The sequence below is a fragment of the Hypoxylon trugodes genome (assembly GCF_022578975.1).
Source record: "Hypoxylon trugodes strain CBS 135444 unplaced genomic scaffold F4822scaffold_3, whole genome shotgun sequence".
In the NCBI taxonomy this organism is placed as follows: domain Eukaryota; kingdom Fungi; phylum Ascomycota; class Sordariomycetes; order Xylariales; family Hypoxylaceae; genus Hypoxylon; species Hypoxylon trugodes.
This window is the reverse complement of record NW_026250018.1, coordinates 3,800,064-3,823,251: the sequence shown is the minus strand read 5'-3', so window position 1 is coordinate 3,823,251 and position 23,188 is coordinate 3,800,064. Positions and strand designations below refer to the sequence as shown.

The 23,188-nt window shown below is 46.1% G+C and overlaps 8 protein-coding genes across 8 annotated transcripts; 3 read left to right on the top strand and 5 right to left on the bottom strand.

Moving 5' to 3' along the window:
- Positions 1 to 344: 344 nt before the first annotated feature.
- On the bottom strand, positions 345 to 2,147 carry F4822DRAFT_427476 (heterokaryon incompatibility protein-domain-containing protein; the record flags this gene model as incomplete). The annotated part of the gene is made up of 2 exons (XM_051460744.1): positions 345 to 1,595; positions 1,665 to 2,147. 2 exons carry the CDS (start codon positions 2,145 to 2,147, stop codon positions 345 to 347), a joined length of 1,734 nt encoding a protein of 577 aa, XP_051317394.1.
- A 2,124-nt stretch (positions 2,148 to 4,271) lies between these two features.
- On the top strand, positions 4,272 to 6,166 carry F4822DRAFT_191352 (TAF-domain-containing protein). Its single transcript, XM_051453566.1, has 2 exons — positions 4,272 to 4,880; positions 4,936 to 6,166. The coding sequence occupies exons 1-2, from the start codon at positions 4,454 to 4,456 to the stop codon at positions 5,940 to 5,942; spliced, it is 1,434 nt and encodes a 477-aa protein (XP_051317393.1). The 5' UTR covers positions 4,272 to 4,453; the 3' UTR covers positions 5,943 to 6,166.
- A 66-nt stretch (positions 6,167 to 6,232) lies between these two features.
- Positions 6,233 to 7,586, bottom strand: F4822DRAFT_397278 (succinate dehydrogenase cytochrome b560 subunit). The gene is made up of 3 exons (XM_051457607.1): positions 7,271 to 7,586; positions 7,047 to 7,134; positions 6,233 to 6,895 (listed from the first exon to the last, which is right to left on the bottom strand). The coding sequence occupies exons 1-3, from the start codon at positions 7,308 to 7,310 to the stop codon at positions 6,448 to 6,450; spliced, it is 576 nt and encodes a 191-aa protein (XP_051317392.1). The 5' UTR covers positions 7,311 to 7,586; the 3' UTR covers positions 6,233 to 6,447.
- Positions 7,587 to 9,022: 1,436 nt separating this feature from the next.
- On the top strand, positions 9,023 to 11,416 carry F4822DRAFT_191303 (uncharacterized protein). The gene is made up of 3 exons (XM_051453565.1): positions 9,023 to 9,150; positions 9,276 to 9,354; positions 9,405 to 11,416. Exon 3 carries the CDS (start codon positions 9,438 to 9,440, stop codon positions 10,977 to 10,979), a length of 1,542 nt encoding a protein of 513 aa, XP_051317391.1. The 5' UTR covers positions 9,023 to 9,150; positions 9,276 to 9,354; positions 9,405 to 9,437; the 3' UTR covers positions 10,980 to 11,416.
- Positions 11,417 to 14,838: 3,422 nt separating this feature from the next.
- F4822DRAFT_427471 (uncharacterized protein) lies at positions 14,839 to 17,336 on the top strand (the record flags this gene model as incomplete). Its single annotated transcript, XM_051460743.1, has 6 exons — positions 14,839 to 15,009; positions 15,059 to 15,222; positions 15,275 to 15,338; positions 15,427 to 15,562; positions 16,561 to 17,001; positions 17,068 to 17,336. 6 exons carry the CDS (start codon positions 14,839 to 14,841, stop codon positions 17,334 to 17,336), a joined length of 1,245 nt encoding a protein of 414 aa, XP_051317390.1.
- A 575-nt stretch (positions 17,337 to 17,911) lies between these two features.
- F4822DRAFT_397264 (uncharacterized protein) lies at positions 17,912 to 19,367 on the bottom strand. The gene has a single exon (XM_051457606.1). The coding sequence runs from the start codon at positions 19,056 to 19,058 to the stop codon at positions 18,069 to 18,071; it is 990 nt and encodes a 329-aa protein (XP_051317389.1). The 5' UTR covers positions 19,059 to 19,367; the 3' UTR covers positions 17,912 to 18,068.
- A 508-nt stretch (positions 19,368 to 19,875) lies between these two features.
- F4822DRAFT_427469 (kinase-like protein) lies at positions 19,876 to 20,925 on the bottom strand (the record flags this gene model as incomplete). The annotated part of the gene is made up of 1 exon (XM_051460742.1): positions 19,876 to 20,925. One exon carries the CDS (start codon positions 20,923 to 20,925, stop codon positions 19,876 to 19,878), a length of 1,050 nt encoding a protein of 349 aa, XP_051317388.1.
- Positions 20,926 to 21,897: 972 nt separating this feature from the next.
- On the bottom strand, positions 21,898 to 23,084 carry F4822DRAFT_442544 (S-adenosyl-L-methionine-dependent methyltransferase; the record flags this gene model as incomplete). The annotated part of the gene is made up of 4 exons (XM_051462999.1): positions 21,898 to 22,364; positions 22,448 to 22,729; positions 22,801 to 22,947; positions 23,034 to 23,084. The coding sequence occupies 4 exons, from the start codon at positions 23,082 to 23,084 to the stop codon at positions 22,044 to 22,046; spliced, it is 801 nt and encodes a 266-aa protein (XP_051317387.1). The 3' UTR covers positions 21,898 to 22,043.
- Positions 23,085 to 23,188: the final 104 nt, after the last annotated feature.

Genomic DNA, 23,188 nt, shown 5'->3' with positions numbered 1-23,188 from the left:
GTTGGGCTCAAAAGCATGTCCGCATATCATATTGCCAAGTCTATTCGGCTCTGTGCTGACCAAACCTTTACAGCCCGGAAGATAGACATAATGTCATGAATGGATCTTTCAAAGACAGCCGATATAAAACAATGATCGGTGAAAGTCTTGAACCGCTTGCGAAGGGGACTTGGAGCTCGAATGCGGAGGATGATACCGCATGGGCTGCTGCGTATCGCCGCTATGGCGCTTCCAAGATGTGTGGGGTGGCGATGATGTATGTATACTTTTTCTTGCAAACCTCACCGATATCTCTCGAATAGTGCATCAAATCTAATCACCTATTCTTGGGGTAGTCATCAACTTCAAAGACGACTTAACGAGGACCCGATCCTTAGTAATATATCAGTTCTTGCCGTGGACCCCGCAGCTATGGACACCGGCATCGTTCGCCAGAGCTCCTGGTTCGTCCGAGCCGTGGTGTTTCGGATCTTCGCAGGTGTGTTAGGCGGGTTACTGGTGTGGCTGTTCCCCAATGGTACCTGGCGTACCCCGCAGAAGTCCGCTCGCGATGTTCTTGCCGCTGCCTTCGACTGTGGTCCGCCGCCACTTACGGAGAGACCGAAGGGCTTGTATCTCAACGGCTCGGAGCTCGGAGAATATAACTCCGAGGCTAAGGATCCGAGAAAGGGGCGAATTATATGGGAGGGCGTACCGCCAAGTATACCGTGGGATAATACCACGCCAGTGAGCTTCTGGATCTCGCGTCCGATGCCTTCTATAGCTCGAAGGACGTCTTTATCCGGAAAACTCAAATGGGTACGGATATAGTGGTTTAAGAACGTGAACCACCCATAACCCAAGACTCTCTCCACAGAATCCGCCGTCCAAGTCAATTTCAAAGGCCAAAATGGGTGCCCAACGATTCCATCGCCACTAGATCCGGCATGGTATTCGTGGTCGATCGTGCCGTCTGGGTTGTCCTCGCTAGCCGTTGATTCCGAGCAATGCCAAATAACATCCCCCCGTGTGAACAATATCATCCGACGAGACAACGCACATTCCTGCAAAACCCAGCCTCTTTTCATAAGTGGACCGTCAAGTAAACGGCCAAAAGAGCGTTCCATTTGAACGAACCGTCGCCCCACACCAAGTTCAAATAGCAGATGCTTCTCCTGATCAATAGACCACCGAATAGTAATATGGCCCGCTAAGCACGATTCCCTTTGAGTAAATATTCCTTTATTTGCCTCGTCGGTAGTCGCAGCGCATATATTAACAAGACCATTCTTGTAAACTTCTCCCATGGAAATTGACTCACTTTCCCAGTCAGCCTGGGCTTCTGGTTCGTTGCCCTGGATGATACAATAACAATCGACCCAAAGATACTTGATATTCAGTCTTCGTACAGTCAAGATGGCATGCTGGATGATTAGAGGTAGTTTTAGTGTATTAACCCCTTCTAAAAATTGATCCATAGTAACGGTGTTGAGAACAATGAATTCGGTTTTACCCCAACAGTAACTCAACGTCGAATACTCTTCGTCTCGTGGGACATTGCAGCCATTGATAAGCTTAATACGGTCGCTTGAGATATCCAATAATCTTGATGGCTTCTAGCCTTGAGATGCTGAACAACCTGTGTGGTTGGTTTTGCAGTCTGTCAACCACTTAGATGCTAGCACCGCAGTATACTCCTGTCCGATATACTCTCTCGACCGTGAGCGCCTTGCTAAACTATCTATTTCCGTTAAGGGTGATGGTTTAAGTGTAAATGAGACCCGGGGGAAATCAAAGTAAAGTGTAAATCCTTGATCTTCCTTCCCGCCTTTCGATTCTTCCGGGAAAATCATATACGATAGTGGCGTGTCGTCTTGGCTTGCCGGAGAGGCATTAGAAAGCCGTAAGCAGACCCAACAGCCATCTCTTGCTGCCAGCTGAACGTCCGCACGGGAAGAGTGATGCCTCTTGGAAAACTCAACAAGATTATTATCGTAGATACCGAACATGTCAGCGTTCCGTAACGCTTCGCGCCGCCTTTCATTCAGGTAGGACCCTTTCCAGAAAGTATCCCACCACTCGTATGAGCCGTCCGCAAATATATATTTACAAACATCACAAAGAGCATTTGGTGGAGACTCGTCCACAATTTCTGAGGAACCGGCCATGATGAATTTGAGGGGCCGCACTGTTAATACGGGCTTGCTAATATAATGGTTTCCAACAACTATATGGATAGAATGGTATCTAACCGTATAAACCCTTAGTTAACCCTATGTCGTAATGCTATTTTGTATTTGATTTACTAAGTATGATAATCACTACCTAGTGTTAGTAGAGTTTCTACGCGATACCAAAATTGACCATATCCTAGGTGCCTAAGGACCTCTTTTCATACCTAGGTAGATATACTCACCATCTGTCAGCCCTTATGCCGCCTCGGGTAGGCGTTCGAGCACCAACTGGGGGGTGCGAATCGACCGAGCCTGCTAGAGGACGTTTGGGTCAAGAAAGTTTGTATCTTGAGCTCATGCCTGTACAGATTAACTATCAGCTCTCCCAGGTAATTGCAATCGAATTCAACAGAAAGCGTGCATATGAAATAATATCCGAGAATATCAAATCGACTTGTATAATGTAGACTTGGTCAAGGATTGCCAAGCTTCGTAGCGATGAGTTATCATTTCCGACATAACCTGGATGCAGCTATTATTCGAGATTTCATCGAAGCTTCCCATATACCCCTAACGCTTGAAGCTTATCCAATCGCGTCTGCTGATGGGCTATTTTTAGGTATGCGTACTACCTACCTCGTATCGACTGGTACAAGAGGGTACATACCAAGTATGTGGACAGGTATATACGAATATTTCTAGTTGCACCACTCGTATTCCATCCATGCCATCCTATTCCTTATACGTCGGCCGTACATCTTGGCACGCAGAAATATCGTAGCGACTTTGACTGGTTTGTATATCGCACTGACTTCGGCTTTCTGGTCTTGCTCCTCGAGTCAATTTGGAGTGTAGGGGTCGTGTGTAGTTAGGAAAGGTGACGATCGAGATAGAAATCTGCGCCGAGCTGTTGAGAGACTATAATCAAATTAGTTTTCTAGAGGAATCTGGCCTGGACAAGAGATAGTCTTTATGAACCTGATAGCAGCGGGAAACTAAAGGCTAGATATGTATTCTGGCAAAGTGCGGGGTCGACGCTCAGCCGCAGCTGAAGTCCGTTCTCAGTTATACCACGCTTCTTTGCAATCAGAAACTTGGGTTGGTCTGAAGAGCGCACGACAATGTGACTTAAACGGCGAGGGGCGAATACCTAGGTACCTGCTGTGCCTGTCAACCTGAGGAATACAACATCGTGATTGGCAACAGATTAAGTAATATAGTGCGCGTATGAAGATCAGATCACTCTCTGATTTTACTGGTTATCTTTTTTTATCTTTATTTTTTATTTTTATTTTATTTTTATTTACTACCCGATCTGCCTATTTTGGTTTAGCTCACATTAATTGGTGACACAAATGGAATCACTGAGCTGATCGTCGTCTTTCGCGGACCTGAGGAATTAATCGAACACATATGTACGAAAGTGATGAAATCAATTAAGGTAGGAAGATGTGTATTCACCTGGGCAACATGGCGCTGTGGAGTTATCGATCTAATCTGATCAAGATTTAAGCGTAGCTAATGTATCCGAAATGGGATTAGCCTTGTAGCTTAAATACTGGATCTCGATTTATGAAGTTTGTGCTTTTGCAAGGATATCTAGGTACCTAGTTACATAATCAAGAGAACTGAGCTACAAAGTTTAACCAATCAGAGGGGAGATCCACTCTGATAACCGTGACCATCCGCCAAGCTCAAGGCTGATAAATCGATCTTCTTTCCCCTAAAATCATCACCTAGCCTCGTTCATTTCATCAACCTCGAACCATTCCGCATCTCATCTCGCGTCCTCTCTAGACATCGGTTGATCTTCCGCATTAAACAATTCAATACATTGATTAGAGTACTAATCGGTCCTGTACCTTATCTTAAAGCTTGGGCCTAATCACGACCTCTGGTCTCAGCGACCCGCTGATTTCACCGCTGCTGCGTGTTTGCTCGAAGCTTCGTTACTGCGAATACCACGCGTCTCCCTAGCGATACGCTCTAACACTGTGGGCAACTAGTACGTGATCTTGATAAACTAGCCGCGATATTTGCTCACCTTACCATTTAGTCGAATATTCACCTTCAGGAGCGTGTACGCGTGGTACACTTATTATATTTCTACAGATCAAACACATTGTTCGTCGCCTAGCTGACTTCCGTTTTTGGGGCAGTCGAGATCTAGATCTGCCCTTTCTAACACTCCTCCCACTGTAATTAGTCTTTTCAATTCTGTTGACACCACTGCTGTCTCACGGCAGCGTCACCAACAAATAAAAAAAACACCACTGCCAAAAAAGTCACCCCTAGACGCCATGGCAGCAGTCAAGGATAATCGCACCTCTACCGACGACGCCGCGGTTAGGGCGGAACTAAAGCTCCTATGGAACCAGGATACCGTTCGAGATGTCGCGGAGTCCGTCGGCATTCAAAAGATGGACGACGAAGTTCTTCGCAAAGTCGCCCAGGAGTCCGAGCACCGCCTTGGACAGATTATCGTTGGCGCCCTTCGATTCATGCGTGCTGCCGGTCGCACCTCTCTTATGGTTCAGGATATTCAACAAGCAATGCGAGTCCTGAATGTGGAGCCGATGTTTGGTTACGTGTCGGATCGACCTCTTAGATATGGTGAGGCTAGTCTTGGATCGCAGGCCCTCTACTATGTTGAAGACGAGGAAATGGATTTCGATAAGATGATAAATCTCCCTCTACCGAAGATCCCGCGGGATATGTACTGGTCGCGTGAGTCCCCATAAATTGCCAATTATTTCAGCAAATACTAACTTTATATCTATAGGTCACTGGCTTGCTTTAGATGGCGTTCTTACTTATTGCCCTGAGAATGTCACCCCAGCGGAAGGACGAGTACATGATTCCGTAGCGAGGGGCCCCGGTGCGAACCCTGCACTCGCCGCTCTTTCTGGACAAGACAACCCCGCCTTTAAACCCGCTGTTAAGCATATTATCTCAAAAGAATTGGCCCTGTATTTCGAAAAGGTCCAGGCTGCGGTAATGGACGAGAACGGGGACGTCGAGGTCCAACGACTACGCGAGGCTGCTCTAGAATCTGTCCGAACCGAGCCAAGCATCCACCAACTTGCACCTTACTTTGTCAACTTTATCGCCGACGAAGTCACACACCATCTCGACAACACATTCATCCTTCGACGGGCGCTGGAGCTTACGGAGGCGCTGGTCAGCAATTCCTACGTTTTCCTGGGGTCCTACGCAAGTTCTTTGGCGGCTCCCGTCCTAACCTGTTTGCTTGGTCGCAAGATTGGTGGGGAGGATGGAATTCTGGCGTTGGAGGAGCAGTACCAACTTAGAGAGTTCGCTGCTTCTCTCCTTGGGTTACTCGCACGAAAGTTTTCCGCCCACAACCGATTGTTCCGCCCGAAACTAGTCCGCACTTGCCTGAAGGATATGCTCAACCCCTCAAACCCACCTTCGGTATGGTACGGAGCAATCAGTGGCATCACCAAGGCCGGCAACCCCGACGTCATCAAAGTTCTCTTCATGCGTAACCTCAAGGAGTTCGAAAAGGGAATGCTCGGTCCGATGTCCCAAAAAGTCGATGCTACTAGCAGGGCGGAATACGGACTTGTGGTGGGCGCTATTATGGGTGCCTTGACGAGCTTAGTGGAGGATACCGGTGCTGACTCGGATGAGATGGATGGGGTTTCCAGCGAGGGCCAGATCAACGAGATAAAGGCGTTCGTCGGGAATATCATCGGCGAACGGGTCGCTAATCTAGGTCGGCCTAAGTTGAACGAGGCCATCTTAGACGGTAAAAACTACGTCTAGATGTGCAGGAGTCATAAAAAAGGAACGAAAAATAAAAAACTGACGAAGTAGGGGAGGATGAGTGGCACTAGGATGGAAATTCCGAACTACGGAATCGCGGAGGACAGGTGTCTGGATGATACCCCTTTGAGATTGCATGGATGGCGTTAGGGATCGGTGTTTTGGAGCCTACGGGCATGATAACCTCGGATTGGGGAACTCAGCATATCAAGCACTGACGGTATGCTCCTCTTCTGGCCAAAAATAAGCCAGGATCGTAGACAAAAGAATATACACATTGTATTCTGCATGAATTCTACTTAATGCATTAGAGTAAGTGACTTCGTACAGGTGTCTTCTAACCCCTAGCGTATCTTCATCCCCCTTGTAGCAAGACATAGGCCTACCTAGTCTATAGTCCTTGTCGTGCTCCGAGTTCAAGTGATGTAATTTGATTGATTTCACTGTCTTACTGATACCTCCCCTTCTCCCTATCTATGCCTCGCTCTCCACACCCGTGGATGGATTATAGCAAGAACGTAGCGCCCAAAGCACCAACCAAACTAGTACCTAGAACAACATAACTAGTCTGATTAATGATCCCCTTCTTAAACCCATACGTAAGATCCCACGTGAGATGGCGGATACCATTCGCGAAGTGGAAGAAGAAAGGCCAAGAAGCGACGAGTTTGAAACCAGTCTTTACAATTGGGGGGAGGGTAGCGAATGCTTCGGCTAGAGAAGCGGATTCGATGTGCCAGCCGGTGAGGGGGGCTACTAGGTACGCGAGGGAGAAGGCGTAGAGGGATGTGCTTAGGGCTTGTCCTGTGATACGCGTCCAGATTGAGGCGCCAAACCAGGTTTGGGTGTAGTCGTAGGCTGTTAGGTGCGGGGATACGGGGCGGTGGCGGCGTTGTGAGGCTAGGAGGGACTGGGCGTCGGTTTCGCTTAGTTTTGTTGTTGCTGCGCTGCGGCTGGTTTGTATGTTAGTTATACGTTTGGAGTAATGTATTTGTTGGCTCATGTTATAGCTGTATAGCAATTGCTACGAGCCCGTGTGATGAACTGTCGCGATCGCAGTATGCGGAATATAGGAGGACTCGGAATCGGGGATGGATGACCTACCTAATTTGCAGGCTTGTGACGTTGGACGCGAGAGCGAGGCGTGGGAGGTTTTGGGTGAGGAATAGCGCATTGGGTTGCTTGACGGCGGCTGTTCGGGGTTCAATTGTGTTAGCGAAACTTAAGCTATGACGGATTGACAGAATTGCGACCAGCTATTGCAAGTCACGTTTACCTGAAGCTTTAGGTGAAGCTTGACAGGAGGATATGAGATGGTCGGTTAATACCTTGCCGTAGCGCCCGAATACCAACTCTTTGTGCGATCATCGTTATGGTGGGATAGGAATGAACGTTCGAATGATGCTACCCCTCGACAACCCAGACTAGATGGTAGATAACGACAGCGCACCTCTAGCAACACTGCAATTCAATTAAGGAAGTTAATTGAAGTTGGATTCGAGGCTGAAAAATGACTTGAGGTTGTGAATTGTCTATGCGCTCATAGAAAGGTTGTAACGGCAAAAGGTGGAATGGATGATTTTCGGCATGAGGAAATCCAAAGAGTCTAATTCCGACCAATCCCATCTCTATCCTCGGCTCTCGATTCAGCCAATCATATGAGAAATGATCTGTGATGACCATATGTGCACGGACCAGTAGACAATTGAGATAAGTGTACTGGTTATTAAGGTACGTACTGGATCATGTGACTTAGTGGTACGTGCCACGAGATTCTGCAAGTAAAATTTGTTGCTGCATAATTCGAAACTTCTCTCTTCTTCCTTCCTTTCTTTCCCCAGATAGCCAGAATATCCAGATCGCTGATATCCTCCTAACACAATGAGGATGTTAAGCAAAGGTCGCAACAGTATTTTCCTGTTATGGATATTCTCAGAGTGACTATTCTTGGGAAAGAAGGATCCGTCGTTAATCTCGGCGTCGAATTGTTCGCTATGTCGACGTCGTTTCATTTTGAGATCTACATTCGAAAATGTGTTCGTCCGAACTTGTGGCTATTGCACCTTCGCAATGCCATTGCCATCGGATGAAAACGAGAAATCTTATTCTCCTTAAGGTTAGCGGGAACGTGGTACGTTTCGAATGCTGCTGTTGTTGGAAACCGCGTCCAGTTCAAGCAGTTGAGGACAGGAACAGGTCGTCCGTCTATTGGCCCGTGCGTGCATGAGCAGGTTTTTGCAGTTGCCTGCGTTGATATTCGCTTTGGCAAGGGCGATTGTCCAGTGAGGCCGTTCTTATTCCTCCTACTTTCTATAGTTAAGGTAGCTACTGAATACAATAGTCGAAATTTCCAAGGCATGTCTTCTTGCACAGTGAGAAAGTGAACTTGTGTTTGTCCTCGACAATCTCTGCATCGTTACTGCAAAAGCAAGGCATCCACTACAAGTAGACTTGCCTACAACTTTTGATTGTTCCCCGATACAATTTTCGCGATTTCCATGAACAACTGAACGCGCCTTCGAAAATTGAGTCGCCCACCCGGTAAACATCGCATTTCCGCCGCGTGGATTCGTTTCGTCGTTCCTTCTCTTCTCGTTCATAGTATTCGTCTTGTACCACCGCCTGCCGACAGTATCTTTATAAAACCCCACGATACCCTGCCAGTCTGGATTCTGGATTCCATTCAGATTTTACATTGTTAGTCTTCACTTCCATTCACTTCTTTCATGATATTAATCCAATTATTCGACTATCCCTTCGCGTTACGTTCTATCTTGACGCTGATATATAATCCCCAACCCAAGATATTATCCGGTTCTAGGACTTACCTGCGTTTCTAATTAGTGCAGTCGTTCCGGTTACCAGTTATCGCAACACGTACCGTTGCCCTAATTCTCTTAGGGCCTCAATCTTCGCTGCCCAAGAGCCTACCAGGCCCATTACGCGAGCATACGTACATTGGTACAATAACCTACGATAATTAATTCAACATACTTACGAAGAATTGCGCCGTTTACTCAACAATCCGCTAACAGCAAATTTTACTTGTCCTTCCACCCGTCACTCACAGCAAGCCTTTTCGGATCCTATCTACCTAGGTACTCTCGACACCTTTTCTCGACGACGCTGTCATCGTTTACGTCTCAACCTTGACTGTAAGATACGCGTTTTAATCGCCGTCAAGACAACTTGCCGTCGACTCGTCAAGGTTAGCACCCGTATACATTTTTAACCCTTAATATTTCCTCTCAGTTACACGTTATCTACCCTACTGGTACTCTATTGATTATGAATTTCCTTTGACATGATTCTAATTTATCCATCTTGGGCTAGGCTTCTTCTGTTTGTTGAACAGTTGGTACTTCAACAACTCGGATCCTTCGTTTCCAACCCTTGTGAGGTTTTGACTGAGGTAAGGCGTTATGCTATCTGCCGGTATTTCTTTCGCTAACCGTATCTTAGTTACTCTAACTGACAAAGCTAACTACTGGCAAGATGTCTGAAGCGCAACAACAGAACATGAACGGCAACAAGTCATACGCGGCCGTTGTTGGAGGGGCCGTCCCGCCCGCTGTTCCGGTCAACGTAGAGAAGGTGCACAAATTTTTCCCTAAGCAGGGCAAAGGTAGCTGGAACCGCAAAAATGGAAAGAACAAGCAGCGTGACCAGCAATCCCAGCAAGCCCAGCCTTCGCAAGTCCCACACTCTCCGCAGCCCGCTGTTGCTCAACCATCCCAACCATCCCAACCTGCCACTTTCCAAAGTCGCTTACTACAACAGATGCAGGACATTGCCGACCGCAACGGCGACTCCACCCAGGAAGGGACTCAACATGCGGAGCAGGTATTAACTAATGAGGCACAAAGTATCTCTAAGCTTACCGGCGAGGTCTCGTTACTCAACGCCACTGTTTTCACCTTGAGGAGCGATCTTGCTCGTCGTGACGAAGAGCTCGTCAAGGAAAGAGCTAGTCTACACACAAAAGACTTGACGATCGAGGAGCTCCAAAAGAGAGTTGCTCAGCTCGAACAGTCTGTTCAAGCTTCCTCAACCGTGAACCAAGACGAACTTTTGGCCAAGGATAAGATCATAATGCAACTCCAGTATGACAATGCTGGCCTCAGAGACTCAATCCATAGCGGCTTATTCTCGATTGCCCAAATTTACGGACCAGGTAGTGACCAGGCATTCACTACATTCGCTACACAGCACGTCACTTCTTCGCAGAGATCGGCGGACATCCCTGCAAGTGGTATCCAGAAGCCTCAGAGTCATCAACTGAAGCAACATGCTACTCCACGCACTCCTAAGGCTTCACCGACGGCCGCTATCAGTCAGGATACAGAGCTCACTCAACCACAAAACAACCAGATTGCACCTAACGGAAAGGTAAAGGTTCACAAAGAGAAACGTTCGTCTAAGGAACGACCCATTGCTAAAGAAGAGCATCACCCCGTTAAGGTCCAATCTGGTTCTGAGCAGAGCCGTGTTGCCTTGCCAAAGGTTAGCAAGGCCAAGGTTGTTGTCGCGGACCAACCCGCCACGGAGGATCCCGACGGAGCACAAGAGGTTGAAGTTTGCCGAGATGTTCCGGAGCTTGTCTACGCAGAGGAAGGCTGGGTACTTCGAGCTACAAAACCTAGTCCGAAAGCTAAGGGAAAGACCAACGAGCAAGGCACGAAGCGTGGTAAGGGCACCGCATCGAAGAGACCTAATGCTAAGAACAAGGTCTTCAAGGAGAAGGGTACCCCGAAGAAGAAATATGGTGGTCTGGTAATCGGTTCGAACTCAGACTTCTCGCGAGCTACCAACGGTAATGATCAGGACGGTTCCGTTACACACGAAACTTCACCCGATAGTACCCGCTCGCAGAAGACACCGGCTAGTTCCCCCGACGAGACCGGAACCAACAGCCGTACGGTATCAACCGGTAGCTCTAACAAGTCGCAAGCCGACTTACCTAAGACATCCAAGGGAGCTCCCATGAATGGCAAGCTCAAGAACTGGGCGGACGATGTGGAGGAATCCTTCAATTAAGTGGACCCCAGTAGGACAGGAGTTATTTTGAGAAGGGGCATTTACAGGGATATGCGTCGAAGTTTGGTCTGAGCCGGGATAAGGATACCAATCTGGCTACCAGGTGATTATGGCTACATAAAGAATCGTATAGGTAATGGCTGGTGGCTATACGATGATACTTACTGTGAATGAATGCGTTATATGATGAGGTGCGATACTTTCAAGGTGGTCTTTCGCGGTGACTTGAGTGCAGCGGCTATTATTTGAGCATAGCCGAGGTGTACCATGCTGTCTTGAAGAGTTGGTTATCAAGTGTTTGCTGACAATGATTACTTGCCAATGAAGGAGTCATCCGGCATTTCTATCGGCTACTTTTATTCGTTTGGGGGGTTATATCCGCCGTCGAGTCATTTTTCCCTTTTTGAGATCCATCGCCCGCCCCTTTCAAAGCGCGGAAGAATAGGATTGAAATAAATAGCGTTGGACGTTATTACCTACTCTTCATCACGGATACCTACTATCCAGGTAAGCCTTCAAGGTATGGTCTAGTGAATACTCCTACAACAATTTCTATGCTGATTACATGTTTTAACAGGTACTTCCAACCATTAAACTAATCCACAAGATCATAGTTCACCGTAGCATTTCGTATCTTTTCTAGTTCGCGCTCTCCAGAACATAGCATTGTTAAGGTACAAAGCAGGCGTGGACGATTAATATAATTGTCTACACCGCACAATGCATAAGATAATGCTAGGTTTCTGGGAAAATAACCTATAAATGCCTGTCCATAATGTTGAAGCCATCGTCAAACCGAAACTTCATAATAACTCTAAAATAGACGATCATAAAGGTTTTATATCGTAGTAAAGAGAAAAACAAAAGGTCACAATGTGGTTCCTTATTCATTATCTAATAATATTCCTCTCTCTGGCTGCAGCACAGGATCCACCATCCAGTCTGCCTGCCAAAGTAGAAACTGTCTACCAAGATATCGTAACACCCAGTACGACTATCGATGTCTTAGAACGATACACAGAATTGATACAAAACCCAGCACTTCGTGCTAATTTTGAGCTTCGAAAGGCTAAGTCAATTTCCTTTTCGCCCTTTAACAGTGGAAAGGCAACAGGAGAGTTTTGGTCATGCCGGCGCGTGGGAGCTAACAACCAGCAGATATGGTTTGACGGCACACTTGTTGATGGAATGATCGAGGCTATCAACAATACTATCGAGGCCCACATGCCGCTACTATATAGCATTGCCCCGAGTGCGGGACGTAAGTCAATCCTTCCGGTGATGATGGACGGTAGTAACGCGGAAGCTATCGCACGGGAGGATTACCTCAACTACCTACGCACTTGAGCCAACGCAGCGACGGAACACCTCAACGCCGCGGCCGAGGCGCAGAAACATAGGATGCTGAAATCGACTGCGAATATGGTAGGCAGGGTTGTATACCGTGCTCGCAAGGTCGCATCTCAGCTTGAGGAGATCGATAAAATGTACCAAGAACTCGAGGACAAGAACGGCTATCCCATGAAGCAAAGCAAAGAGTGGTACGAATTCTGGCAATGGGATGTCTTCAAGGGAAGCAACACCACAAAGACCGAGGAAAAGAAATCGGCCGTTCAGAAGAACTTGCGAAACCGCATTATCGACCTTTGCGTCAATGTCTACGAGGCCTTCCTTGTCAACGGCGATGGAACTTACCAAAGCGACGTCGCGGCGGTGCGAAAGGACATTGAAGATGCGTACGAGAATATGCATAAGGGTCTTGAGATCAATGTCAACGATATCGAGAAGATGTTCAGCGGTTTCCATCAGGGAATCCTGTTCCAGCTTCAGGCCCAGGAACAAGAGCGGGAGAAGGCGGGTAAGAGCAAAAACACAAAGCAAGATGATGAATATATTAACGCTCGATACGGACACCTGCAAAACGCAGACCGCGATCTCAAGCACATGCAGCGTATCCGGGCCTTCGCTGAGACACTTGTTGTTTCGTCGAAGGGGTTGAACGAACGCCTTACGAAAGTAGCCGATTTCCAGAAGGAACAGGCTGAAGCAATCCAGGAGCGCGCCCAGCGCGAAAAGGATTCGAGAGATGGCACGCCGCATATTGGACACAGCGCGGTTGTTAATAACGGGACGAGTACTCACGTCGTGCAGTACTTGTACCATTACATGCTCAAGGAACCCGGAAAGATGGTATCGCAGATCCGGGATAAGGCTGATTTGCTTGAGTACGTGTGGCAGTCTGTTCACGGATGTGAGGATGACTTGGCATATCTGAATGTGTGCGAGATTACCGAAGACGAGGCGGCAAAGCGTGAGCGGGCCTTACACCAGGAGTGGGAGGATAGACATACCGATATTGATTGTAGTCCTCCGACTTGTGATTCCCTTAGTAACCCGTTCCATCAGAAGGGGAGGTGTCGGGATAGTTACCTCAATGCATAAGGAGGATAAGGGGATGTGTTTGATGAGTATATATGCTAGCTATGTATACTAGTTGTATGTGATGCTGAGAATACGGGAGCGTAGCATAGGAGTTATGGTATATAAAATCATTGGTTTAGTACTTAGCTTCCCTTAAGATAAAGGGAAACAAGGTGCTTCATCAATGTTTATGTTTTAAAGCAATTGTTTAGATGTTTATTGTTTATCAAAAATTAGAGACATAACGAAATGACACATCTGTGAATGTAAGATCCGTGTAGTATTATTTCTGTGGATTATTGTTAGTGGTGTTAATTGGGCAGGTAGCATGTTTGCAATTACTCCTTGACCTGCACTACCTTCCTGACTATCTGATTGAGTATCTAAATAACTATAGAGAACATAGAACCACTTTTTGGTAGCTTGGTGTCATTATCCTATTCATGCCCCTTTCGGCTTATGTATCGGCGGCATCCACCTAAACAGGGCATACACTCCAAGTTGATCACATTACGAAAATATCATTTAGGGTTGTTCCCAAAATTCTGGAACATTTGGTAACTTTATTAGAGGCCGGTTGTCTAGCATTCTGATGTCAATCTTCTGTATACCTAAGAGAATAAACCTCGGTTTCCTGGGACAAGTGTCCCCGAAGTGATCACATGCTACAGTAACAGGTATCCATCTAGATCGAAATTATAAGAACATCCATACAAACTTCATGTCTACCATGTTTATACCTTGCATAAGTTCTCAAGCCTTGCATCGTGCAAATAGCAGTCGATCGAATGATTAATATTGCAAAGTGTCCCGTAGCTCAAATATGAAAAGGTATCACCTTGTCATGACATGGGTGGTCATTAGTCGACAAGGAAGGAATTGCGGAGGACTAGTAGATTGGTCTAGCCTCTCTGGCTCATATGTCCTGGGAAACAAAATCTGGGGAAATATTTGATAGTAGGAACTATTCTCCGTCGGGCAAACAACTCTTAGCGAGCTCCTAGACATGATCGACCTATGATGAGTGGTCTTTTGTCACGCCTGACCCCCCCTAATACGTTGTTTGATTGCTATATAACTAAGATCATTACTAAGTTTATCCCTTACGAAGCAAAGTGAAATCCTTCGAAATCAGGAACGCCTGGGGTAGCAGGGATTTACACCGTTATCGACCTTAATAAATAACTAGGTATCATGGAGCAGGGCCGATGCACCTCGCTTTATATGAACGGGATATCCTGAACGGGTTTTATTCTCGCCACATCTTCTTCTTCTTTACCCCCCCCCCCCCTCTTCTCCTTTTTCCTTCGTCCTCCTTATTTTTGCGTATTCGAACTTTTAACTTGACTTCACTTATACGCCGCAGTATCTTATATTAGTTCCAATTGCACCGTCTATCCTCTCCCTACCTAAGTCTAGCTTAGACGCTCCTGACAAGATGATAATTCTCATTTCTACTAGTGAGATCTTGATGTATATCCTGGCATTGCTTCAACTTGTTGTTTCAGCACCCATCCCTGATGGCGCTGTTTGCACTTTATATACCTATTCCACCGAACTTGTGGGAGATGGGAATGCTCAAGTCAGGCATTTCTACCAACAGCTAAGCGTAGGTGAGATCGAGATAGTTACCATGACAATTAATTAACAAAGTGCAGGAAAATCTCAATTGTTCCAATGCCGAAGATTGTTTTGTTGGCGAGACAGATGCTTCTGCGTTTACATTTGGCTTTTCCTTCATGTTCGGCGGCAATAACATACCAGGCCTAACCTGGATCCAAGGCTCCTGGGACGTTTCGCAGACTTGGACAACCTCTCAAACGTGATTCTGCCTACGATCTCCCTTGCTACCTTTGTAGCTAACGTTTTATTAGTTACGATTGTACCGCGGCACCTGATCAAACTGTTTGCATCTGGTATAAAAGCACCCAGATGTCCGTAAGTATATTCCTAGCACAGTTTCCATATGTTAGCTTCGCTACATCAGACTGGATTCAGAGGCTAATTATAATTTTATGTCGCATAGTACTTGGTCCAATCGGTACGTCATTACTCCTGCGACGCTGGTGATGAAGCTTCAGATCCTACCGTCCTTAACAGTCCCATAAATGGGAATCCAGGGGGTGGCTATTATTGTGTTATAGGGACCTGTCGGTCGAAGGGTGAGGGTTATTGGGAGGAAGATTATATTTGGTAGGGTCTTTTCATCGCTGCCCACTATAATCAAGGCACATTCGTACCGTTTATAATGCTATGCAAATGGATTCTAAAGCATATATATGATGTCCTCAGTTAGCTACTCTCTTTGAACAATCGTTGTTGGTACCTAAATATATGGTATTCTGCGGATTGGTTCTACAACCTAGGTAATTTCAATAGCCGCCAGCTAAGGCTAGTTATACGGTCATCTCAATTGATGTTAGTATTTGCAATTCCAAGGCCCAGATTAGACTTACACTTTATATCGGAATTTAGCCTTGCTTTAAATTCAATGGCTTAAATAGAGAATTGAACTCATAATTAACTAACAAGAAAGAACAACCAACAACAAAAGGTCGAACCCATCTCTTCTGATTCGAGAGCCAATCATCCATTCAATACGAGTTTGCTTGCTACACATAGGTACATAGTTATTCGCTAGATGATACCTAGGATCCCGGGGATATGGATGTCATTTATCTACATGGCCCTGGTGACCCGATCGAGCGAGACGCCATGGGCTGCAACCCTCAGCCATCGGCTTGCGATAGTGTTTGCGGGTAGCCCAATATTCTACCGTACCTACCTAGTTAGGTAGAAAGTTGTTTGTATACAACCATAGGGGCGTTTTTCGAACGCAATAAGGTATAAATATCGGTTCGCAAATGCATGGCTCATCGTCTCATTCAAACCACAATCCCTCGATAGGTATCTACCAATATTATTATTCTAGCCCTGTAGAAGAAATCTTCTTCATTCCCCTGCCTTTCCAGCCATACGAAATCATCATCCTAAGTGAGTACAAGCCTCCTCGTCGTCCCCGCCTTTACTTGAATTTGCTCAATACAATACCCTAGAGCGAAAACACCTAGATACCTACCCAGTCATGAACACATCAAACTTAATAAAATCAAAACTCTCGTCCTTGCACTACGGACCCCGCTAACTTCTTGATTCACAGAGATGGTCGATAACGACTCCGATGGCCTTCGTAGGCTGAATCGTTCTGATTATGAAGATCTCCTAGACTACCTCCAAGCAGCTACAGCCAGTCAAATGTCAAATGTAGCATGGGGACCGAGGATTGTTCCCTGCCATGGGGAGAGACGCGCTATATCTCAGAGGACCTTTCACATTGGCATCTGGAGGGAGTCTTCCACTGGGCACCACTTTTCGGGTATCTTGCTCGGTGGGAATCATGGTTCTCTTGTTGAAGGTTCTATAATCGACCACGGCACGACCCAACCTTCATTAGTCCATGTGCTTAATGAGCACAAGAGGCAGTACCGAGTGTCTCCTACTACTTCATCTAGCTCTAGCAGCGATAGCGAAAGCGACCACGGCGCCGGAGGCTCAGGGGGCAGAGGCGGTGGCCAGAGAAGACGGAACGGCAGAACGGTTAGTAGGACCAACGAAGGGACCTAGTTTTACTACGATTCAAACAATGAGTATCACCCTTGCGACGCAGAAGGGAATGATTTGCCTAGTCAGTGGGAGGCGTCTTATAATCGCCGAGGAAACACCTACTCGAGTGCGCACAACCAAGGATACGCGTCCACCTCGAGTTACGCGAACGCTGCGCCGTATTATCTCGCCGGTTCATCGAACTATTCAACATCCTCATCTTACTACACAACACCTTCGTCATCTACTTCCTCACAGACAAGATACTACCAAGACAGGGCTACTGGGCGGAATTACTACATCGATTCTCAGGGAAGGACTCGCTGGGTTTAAATGACATGTCCTTGTATCTGTCATGAGACCAACCATATGGAGGGTTAACAACTCTATTATTGCGCAAAGAGATCACAGATAACTACTACGGGAACTATCGTATACATACACGAGTAGCCTCTTTGTTCTATGAGCTCCTTTGTCCTTGTATCGGCGATAAGGGGTCCTCCCAGTACTTCCCAAGATGTACCGCTTCATACAGCTCAACTACTGACAGCATCTCTTGGGGGGATCTCTAATTATGGTTATCTTCCACCTAGGTATTCTGTTTTTGTTTTTTTGTTTTTTCGTTTGTTTTGCTCTTTGTTAGACTCACCAGTGTCTTATTTCCTTACATCCATTTACTAGCAGTATGTAGTATCGCATTGTTTTGGGGGCGGGGGAAAGAAGGAGTACTCATAATATATACATATTGAAAGGCGCGTTATAGCATGATTACATGGGTACGCGTCACGTTCATTCGTCTTCGTTTTCTCCTTTTTCTCTGCAATTGTTGAATTTGGACGCAGGTTATGAGTGTCATGTTCGTTAAGTTATTAGGGAAGTGATCAAGCTTGTAGAAGTTACATATATGCCAGAGACGTTCGGTGGGCGGGATTCACCAGCCACCAAATATTCCAACAGCGATCATTCAAATATTCAAAGGAGGACTTTAATAAATTTCAACAAGTTATTAATAAGACTATCGCTTTCGAAGTTTTCAGACTTCTCCTTAGAATTAATAAACAATAATTATCTCTTGTATGTGATTTTCGGAACGAATCCCGTCGCTTTCCTGAGAATCGTGGTCATAACTGATCCAATAGCACCTTGGTTGTCGTAAAACTCAAGCATACTCGCCCAGCTATCTTTATCATCCGGATCATCGGTATCTTTATAATCATATTTAAAGGCAGAGTCCGTAAAATCAATCATAAATGTCTGAAATGTATAGTCATCAACCCGTGCTACTAATACATTTCTAGGCACACAGTCAAGATTCATGACACCGGCTTGATTGATTTCTCTAGCCATATCAATTGCGGTTTGAATGATCTGTTCTTGTACCATGGGTAGATTCGGAACATTCTGGGGTAGGTTGTCGAGGTTGAAGCCATTTATCCTCTGAAGTAGGATGCCACGAACCTGGAAGTAACTGGGCGGGAGATCCGGAGGAAGATAAGCTTGTGCAGCGGACGGGCAGAGTGTGACGGAATCTATTAATCGAGGAACGAATCGGCCTTGGTGTTTTTTCAATTGCCCGTATGCCTGGATCTCTTGTGCGTAATACTTTTGTGCTTTGTGGTGGAGGATACCTTCTATCTTTCCAACCTTCTCCCACTGGGGTGACTCATTATCAAAATCTGAGTCGTCACGGTAGCACGGGATGTCTTTTTTATCCTCGCGGTGGAGGTGCTCAGAGAGGCGCTCAGCCATTCCAGTGCGTATATATCTTTGCCACGCATTTTCAACCCATTGATTATGTGGATTGTATCGGTTCTTTCGGTTCTGTGCGTACCAATCTCGACAGGCTCCGAAACGACGATCATAGACTTTTAGGATAGCTTTTTGAAATCCCTTCTTTGTCCGAATCCGTACCTCCATCACAGGCGAAATGGTAAGGGGGAAAACGCTTGTGATCGTAGCAGATATATTTTCGCTTTGAGAGTTCGTCATTTCCATTACGTTGCCGGCCGCGTACGGGAACGGCGTTATGGCGGTACCGGCTGCGCTAGTAGACATCTTGGGCAATTGTACTGTTTGGAATTGTACGAGTAATGATATATGGTATGATGGGGGTAAGGTTGATTGTAGGCCGAGACGAATCCCGGCTAGTTAGGTAGGAGGGAGATGTTGAAGTTTGAAAAGGAAATTGAAAATAGAAGTGAGTGCCTAATGGTAACTAATAGTGCTGAGTTCATAGCACATGTTGGTACCTAGGTAGCCATCCGTGCGAAAGATGCCTAATTAGTTAGTACAGTGATCGGGCCCCACTAGTCTATCTTTTTATTTAAAGACAACATTCAAAAAGAAGCACAGCGTAATAGATGGTAGGTAGAGGGTTGTTACCGACAGCTCGGTACCGCGCTTACTCACGTGGCCAACTCCACTCCTGCCGATTCTAAGCCGGACGGGTAGGTGATGTACTCGGCCCGACAAGTTAAGCGCCTGTCACTCTCAAAGTTACGTAGGCGGCGCAAAAGGCTGGGGCTTCAGCGCATACCCCGCTGTAAATACAAGGGTACAAGTACCTAGGTAGTGGCTGGGTTGGTCGTTTCAATCGTGCAAATGTAATACTGCATTTACCGTATTTAACGGTGCGACCGTGCATACCTAAAGTATCTGAGTAATGTCTCTAAAGTATAGCGGCTTAAGCCCTATTTTATAGCGGTAATCTTGGAATAATTCACCCCTAAACCTTCTCCAATCTCAACGTGAAAGAGAAACAACAAGAACTTATTACAATAATTATCTCACAACTCGCGGAGGACTCTCATGTTAATATACTAGATATAAGATATAAAATCAAAATCCATACGATATCATAGTATCAAACTACCTACCATACTTGAATCATCGGGCACTCCGCGACACCAACTACAAGATCGTCCAGAAGCTTTTGGGCCTTTGTACCTTTAGGATTTCTTTCGTGTTCTAAACAGGCCAGGTAGAAGTTCATAGCCTTCGGGTACTGCGTAATATGTTCTGAAAGAAGCTCTTTCCATTCCGTATCTTCTTTTCCTAGTCCGTACCTACACAGAACATATTCGTGCCATATTGGAAAGAATCCCGATCGTTCGAAGTCGATAAATCCTGCAAAGTTGCCGTCTTTGACTATGATGTTACAGTAATTGAGATCTCCATGCGTAAAGGTGTATGGGGTACATTGTGGCATGTTTTCGCGCAACACTTGAAGAGCGCCGTCTTCAACGTGCGCGAGCGGTTCCGAGAGTACCGCCCATAGCTCCTCGTCTGAAGCCAGGGGTGGTTGACCGGATCCTCCCTTTGGAAACAATGCCGTGTCATAGTGTAACTCACCGTTAACTGCTTCAATGCGATCGGACTTCAATTGACGCATTTCCTCTAAACCTCCAGCGACTTGCTTGGCTATGCGCACCCTATCTTCTCCAGAGAGATTAGGCCACGCATGTTCCAAAGTCTCGCCTTCGATTCTCGAGGTAATGGTAAAGTACTTGTCGCCTTCGTACCAATCTTGAATCATATTAGGGATCGGAATACTGGTTCTCTCCTTCAAAAAACGAATGTTTGCCGCCTCATGACTTGGCGGAAACGTACCTCGTTCTTTGAGGATGAATTTAGATCCTAATGCCCAGGCACCGCGACTGCTTGCAGCATAGAACAATTTAACGCTGCTCTTGTAACTAGTACATTGGTCTTCAGCTAGTGTCCAGCCACAAGCAACACACGGTTCCGAGGGGTCTCTCGGGCCGTATACCTTAGTACTAGCGTTAGCAGAATCCCTCTCATCGTTAATACCAAAAACCGAAGCTACTTCACTTGTCGTTTCAATATTATGGCCGGTAATATCCCCTTCAGTCATAGGAACATGTTGGGGATCGGTATCAGTTCGATTCTCGTCAAGTGGCATCTTTTTTTGATCCCGCCGGCCTCTGAATATGGATTCTCGAAATGTGTAACTATCGTTGAAGTATTAGGATAGTTGATGATGAGCTCATAACCATATGATATCTAAAATGTGTACCTAGGTAAGCATTATATATCGAAAATAGCTCCATTAAGAGCAATTCATCCTCTTAAGAAGTCAGACATTGGAAGTCTTTGTGAATCAATTTGGTAAAGGGGTGCCTCTGGTAGTGTGCTAGGTTACAATGCATTGTCTGACAAGGCCAATTTTCTATTGTTCACATTATATCTCTTATAGTGCTAACATGGACCAACTATGAAGTGCACTCGCTCTGGTTATCCTGATAGCTTACTTATCTTAATATGATTTGTCTGCGTCCTGAATGAGATCTATAATTACATTGTTGTCTTTACTCAAAGCCCAGGCCTTGTCGATTGCCGAGCTAAGGTTTCCATAAAGGAGTAGACTGTCGTGAAAGCTCCAACAAAGATAATAGCATTGATTCGATTGTAAAATGCGACAATGCATCGCGACATAGAGATCACCGGATGGTACCGTAATGGGAGCTTCCTTTCATCGTATGGATACAAATGTATATATAAATGTGTCTGTATAACCCGTATTACTCTCGGACTACTCCTTAACCTAAGCACACAACAAAACCAACAACCGCCAGTTGATCGAATCTTTTACCACAGAGTCACTGCTAACTCTCATTATGAAGTGCCCAACGTGTAACTACAACAACATCTCGACTGTTGGCGGTCGGATAAGGCCTTGTGAACAGTGCGGCAACCCTAATATGCCGACGTCACAGTAAACGCGGATAGCCGTACGGGGAGATCGTGTGAGTAGGAGGTTTTATTGGTATAATTACACCCGTTGAGGATTCGGGTTAGGTATTTTGGGATATAAATATTGGGTACGACTTGAATGAATGGAATATTCTTAACTTCTATGAAATCTTCCGAGATATTATGTGATGTTGTCATGAAATCTAGGCTTCGAATGTTGGTAACTATCACCCGCTTCCGTAGTTCCGTGTTAGTGACCTGATCTTGATGATAACATGTGTATTTGGAAGAATTCAATGGTGGGACCAGCCCCTGAGTACCGAGATCTTACCTCCTTAACTTCCAAACACTAAACATGTCCGTTCCTTTGCCATTCTCGTACATACGTGCCGGCTTGAAGTATGTCATTCTCTTGAACTTCCCCTGTAGCTGCCCCTCTTCACTTGCTGTCTCTTCGTCGATAATCCCATCACCACCTTGGGACAGTATATTCCAGTAAACACCTTTTACCCCCCAAGGTGGACCCGGAAGCTTCAAATCCTTGTGCAAGGGGAACTCAAGACACACGAGCACCCCATCTGGCGAGAGAAGTTCGCTCATGCGGCGCCCCCAGTCCATTCGCATCTCAGGCAGTAACGCGCATAAGAACTGTGAGATAGGGGGACTCAAGTATTAGGCGTCTGATCTCAAACACGTTTTGATACATATTTTTCACTTCCCGAGAGGCTTACGGTGTAGTCATATATGAGATCAAAGCCTTGAAACCCATCAATAGCGACTCTTTTCTCCCAATTAGTTTTGAAGAAGTCACCTTCTAGAAACTTGGCATTGCCGATTACCGAGGTAAGTGGTCCGGTTTCATTCTCGATCGCGAAATTATAACTAGAAGGTCTGGCGAGCTCCGCTTTCGCATACGCTTCCGAAATCTCCACTCCTTTCCGCGAAAGTTCTAACCCATAGACATCAATGCCGTGAAGGGCTAACATGACGACATCATAGCCCTTCCCGCAACCCTATCCCGTCAAGTCATACCGTAAGTTCATAATGACTGCCTATGTGTGCGAAGCCGTTAGGGGTTACTTACGGGTACGAGCGCAGTCAACTTTCGGTTAGGATGCAACGGTAGGACTTCGGGCTGCGACTCGAGCCAGTCGATGAGTGCGGGAGATGGTTTTCCACGGTCCCAGAAGTGGGTTTGGTCCGAATCCCAGAGTTCAATCCACCCGGAGGACTGTTTTTCGCGATCACTGTCACAGGATAAGTGTTTGTTCGTCGTTAAGACACCAGGACACTTTGGGGTGATACTTGCCGGTTTACGAAATGGGATATCAATTGTGTCGGGACCTGGGCATGAGGATCCATCGCCATGCTAATTGACTATAGTTTTCTTTGAACGAGAAGGTTTGATAAATGGATAAGTCCTTTTATAACTCTAGCACCGAGGTAGATACAAGGAGAGGGGATGATGCGCT

Bases quoted from the DNA above. Each gene is read 5' to 3' on its own strand.
- F4822DRAFT_191352 (XM_051453566.1), top strand. From the start codon at position 4,454: ATGGCAGCAGTCAAGGATAATCGCACCTCTACCGACGACGCCGCGGTT. The intron at 4,881-4,935 runs GTGAGTCCCCAT...TTATATCTATAG, and splicing joins GCGGGATATGTACTGGTCGC to GTCACTGGCTTGCTTTAGAT.
- F4822DRAFT_397278 (XM_051457607.1), bottom strand. From the start codon at position 7,310: ATGATCGCACAAAGAGTTGGTATTCGGGCGCTACGGCAAG. The intron at 7,135-7,270 runs GTATTAACCGAC...AACCCCGAACAG, and splicing joins TATTCGGGCGCTACGGCAAG to CCGCCGTCAAGCAACCCAAT. The intron at 6,896-7,046 runs GTAGGTCATCCA...CATACAAACCAG, and splicing joins GTCACAAGCCTGCAAATTAG to CCGCAGCGCAGCAACAACAA.
- F4822DRAFT_191303 (XM_051453565.1), top strand. From the start codon at position 9,438: ATGTCTGAAGCGCAACAACAGAACATGAACGGCAACAAGTCATACGCG.
- F4822DRAFT_397264 (XM_051457606.1), bottom strand. From the start codon at position 19,058: ATGTCTACTAGCGCAGCCGGTACCGCCATAACGCCGTTCCCGTACGCG.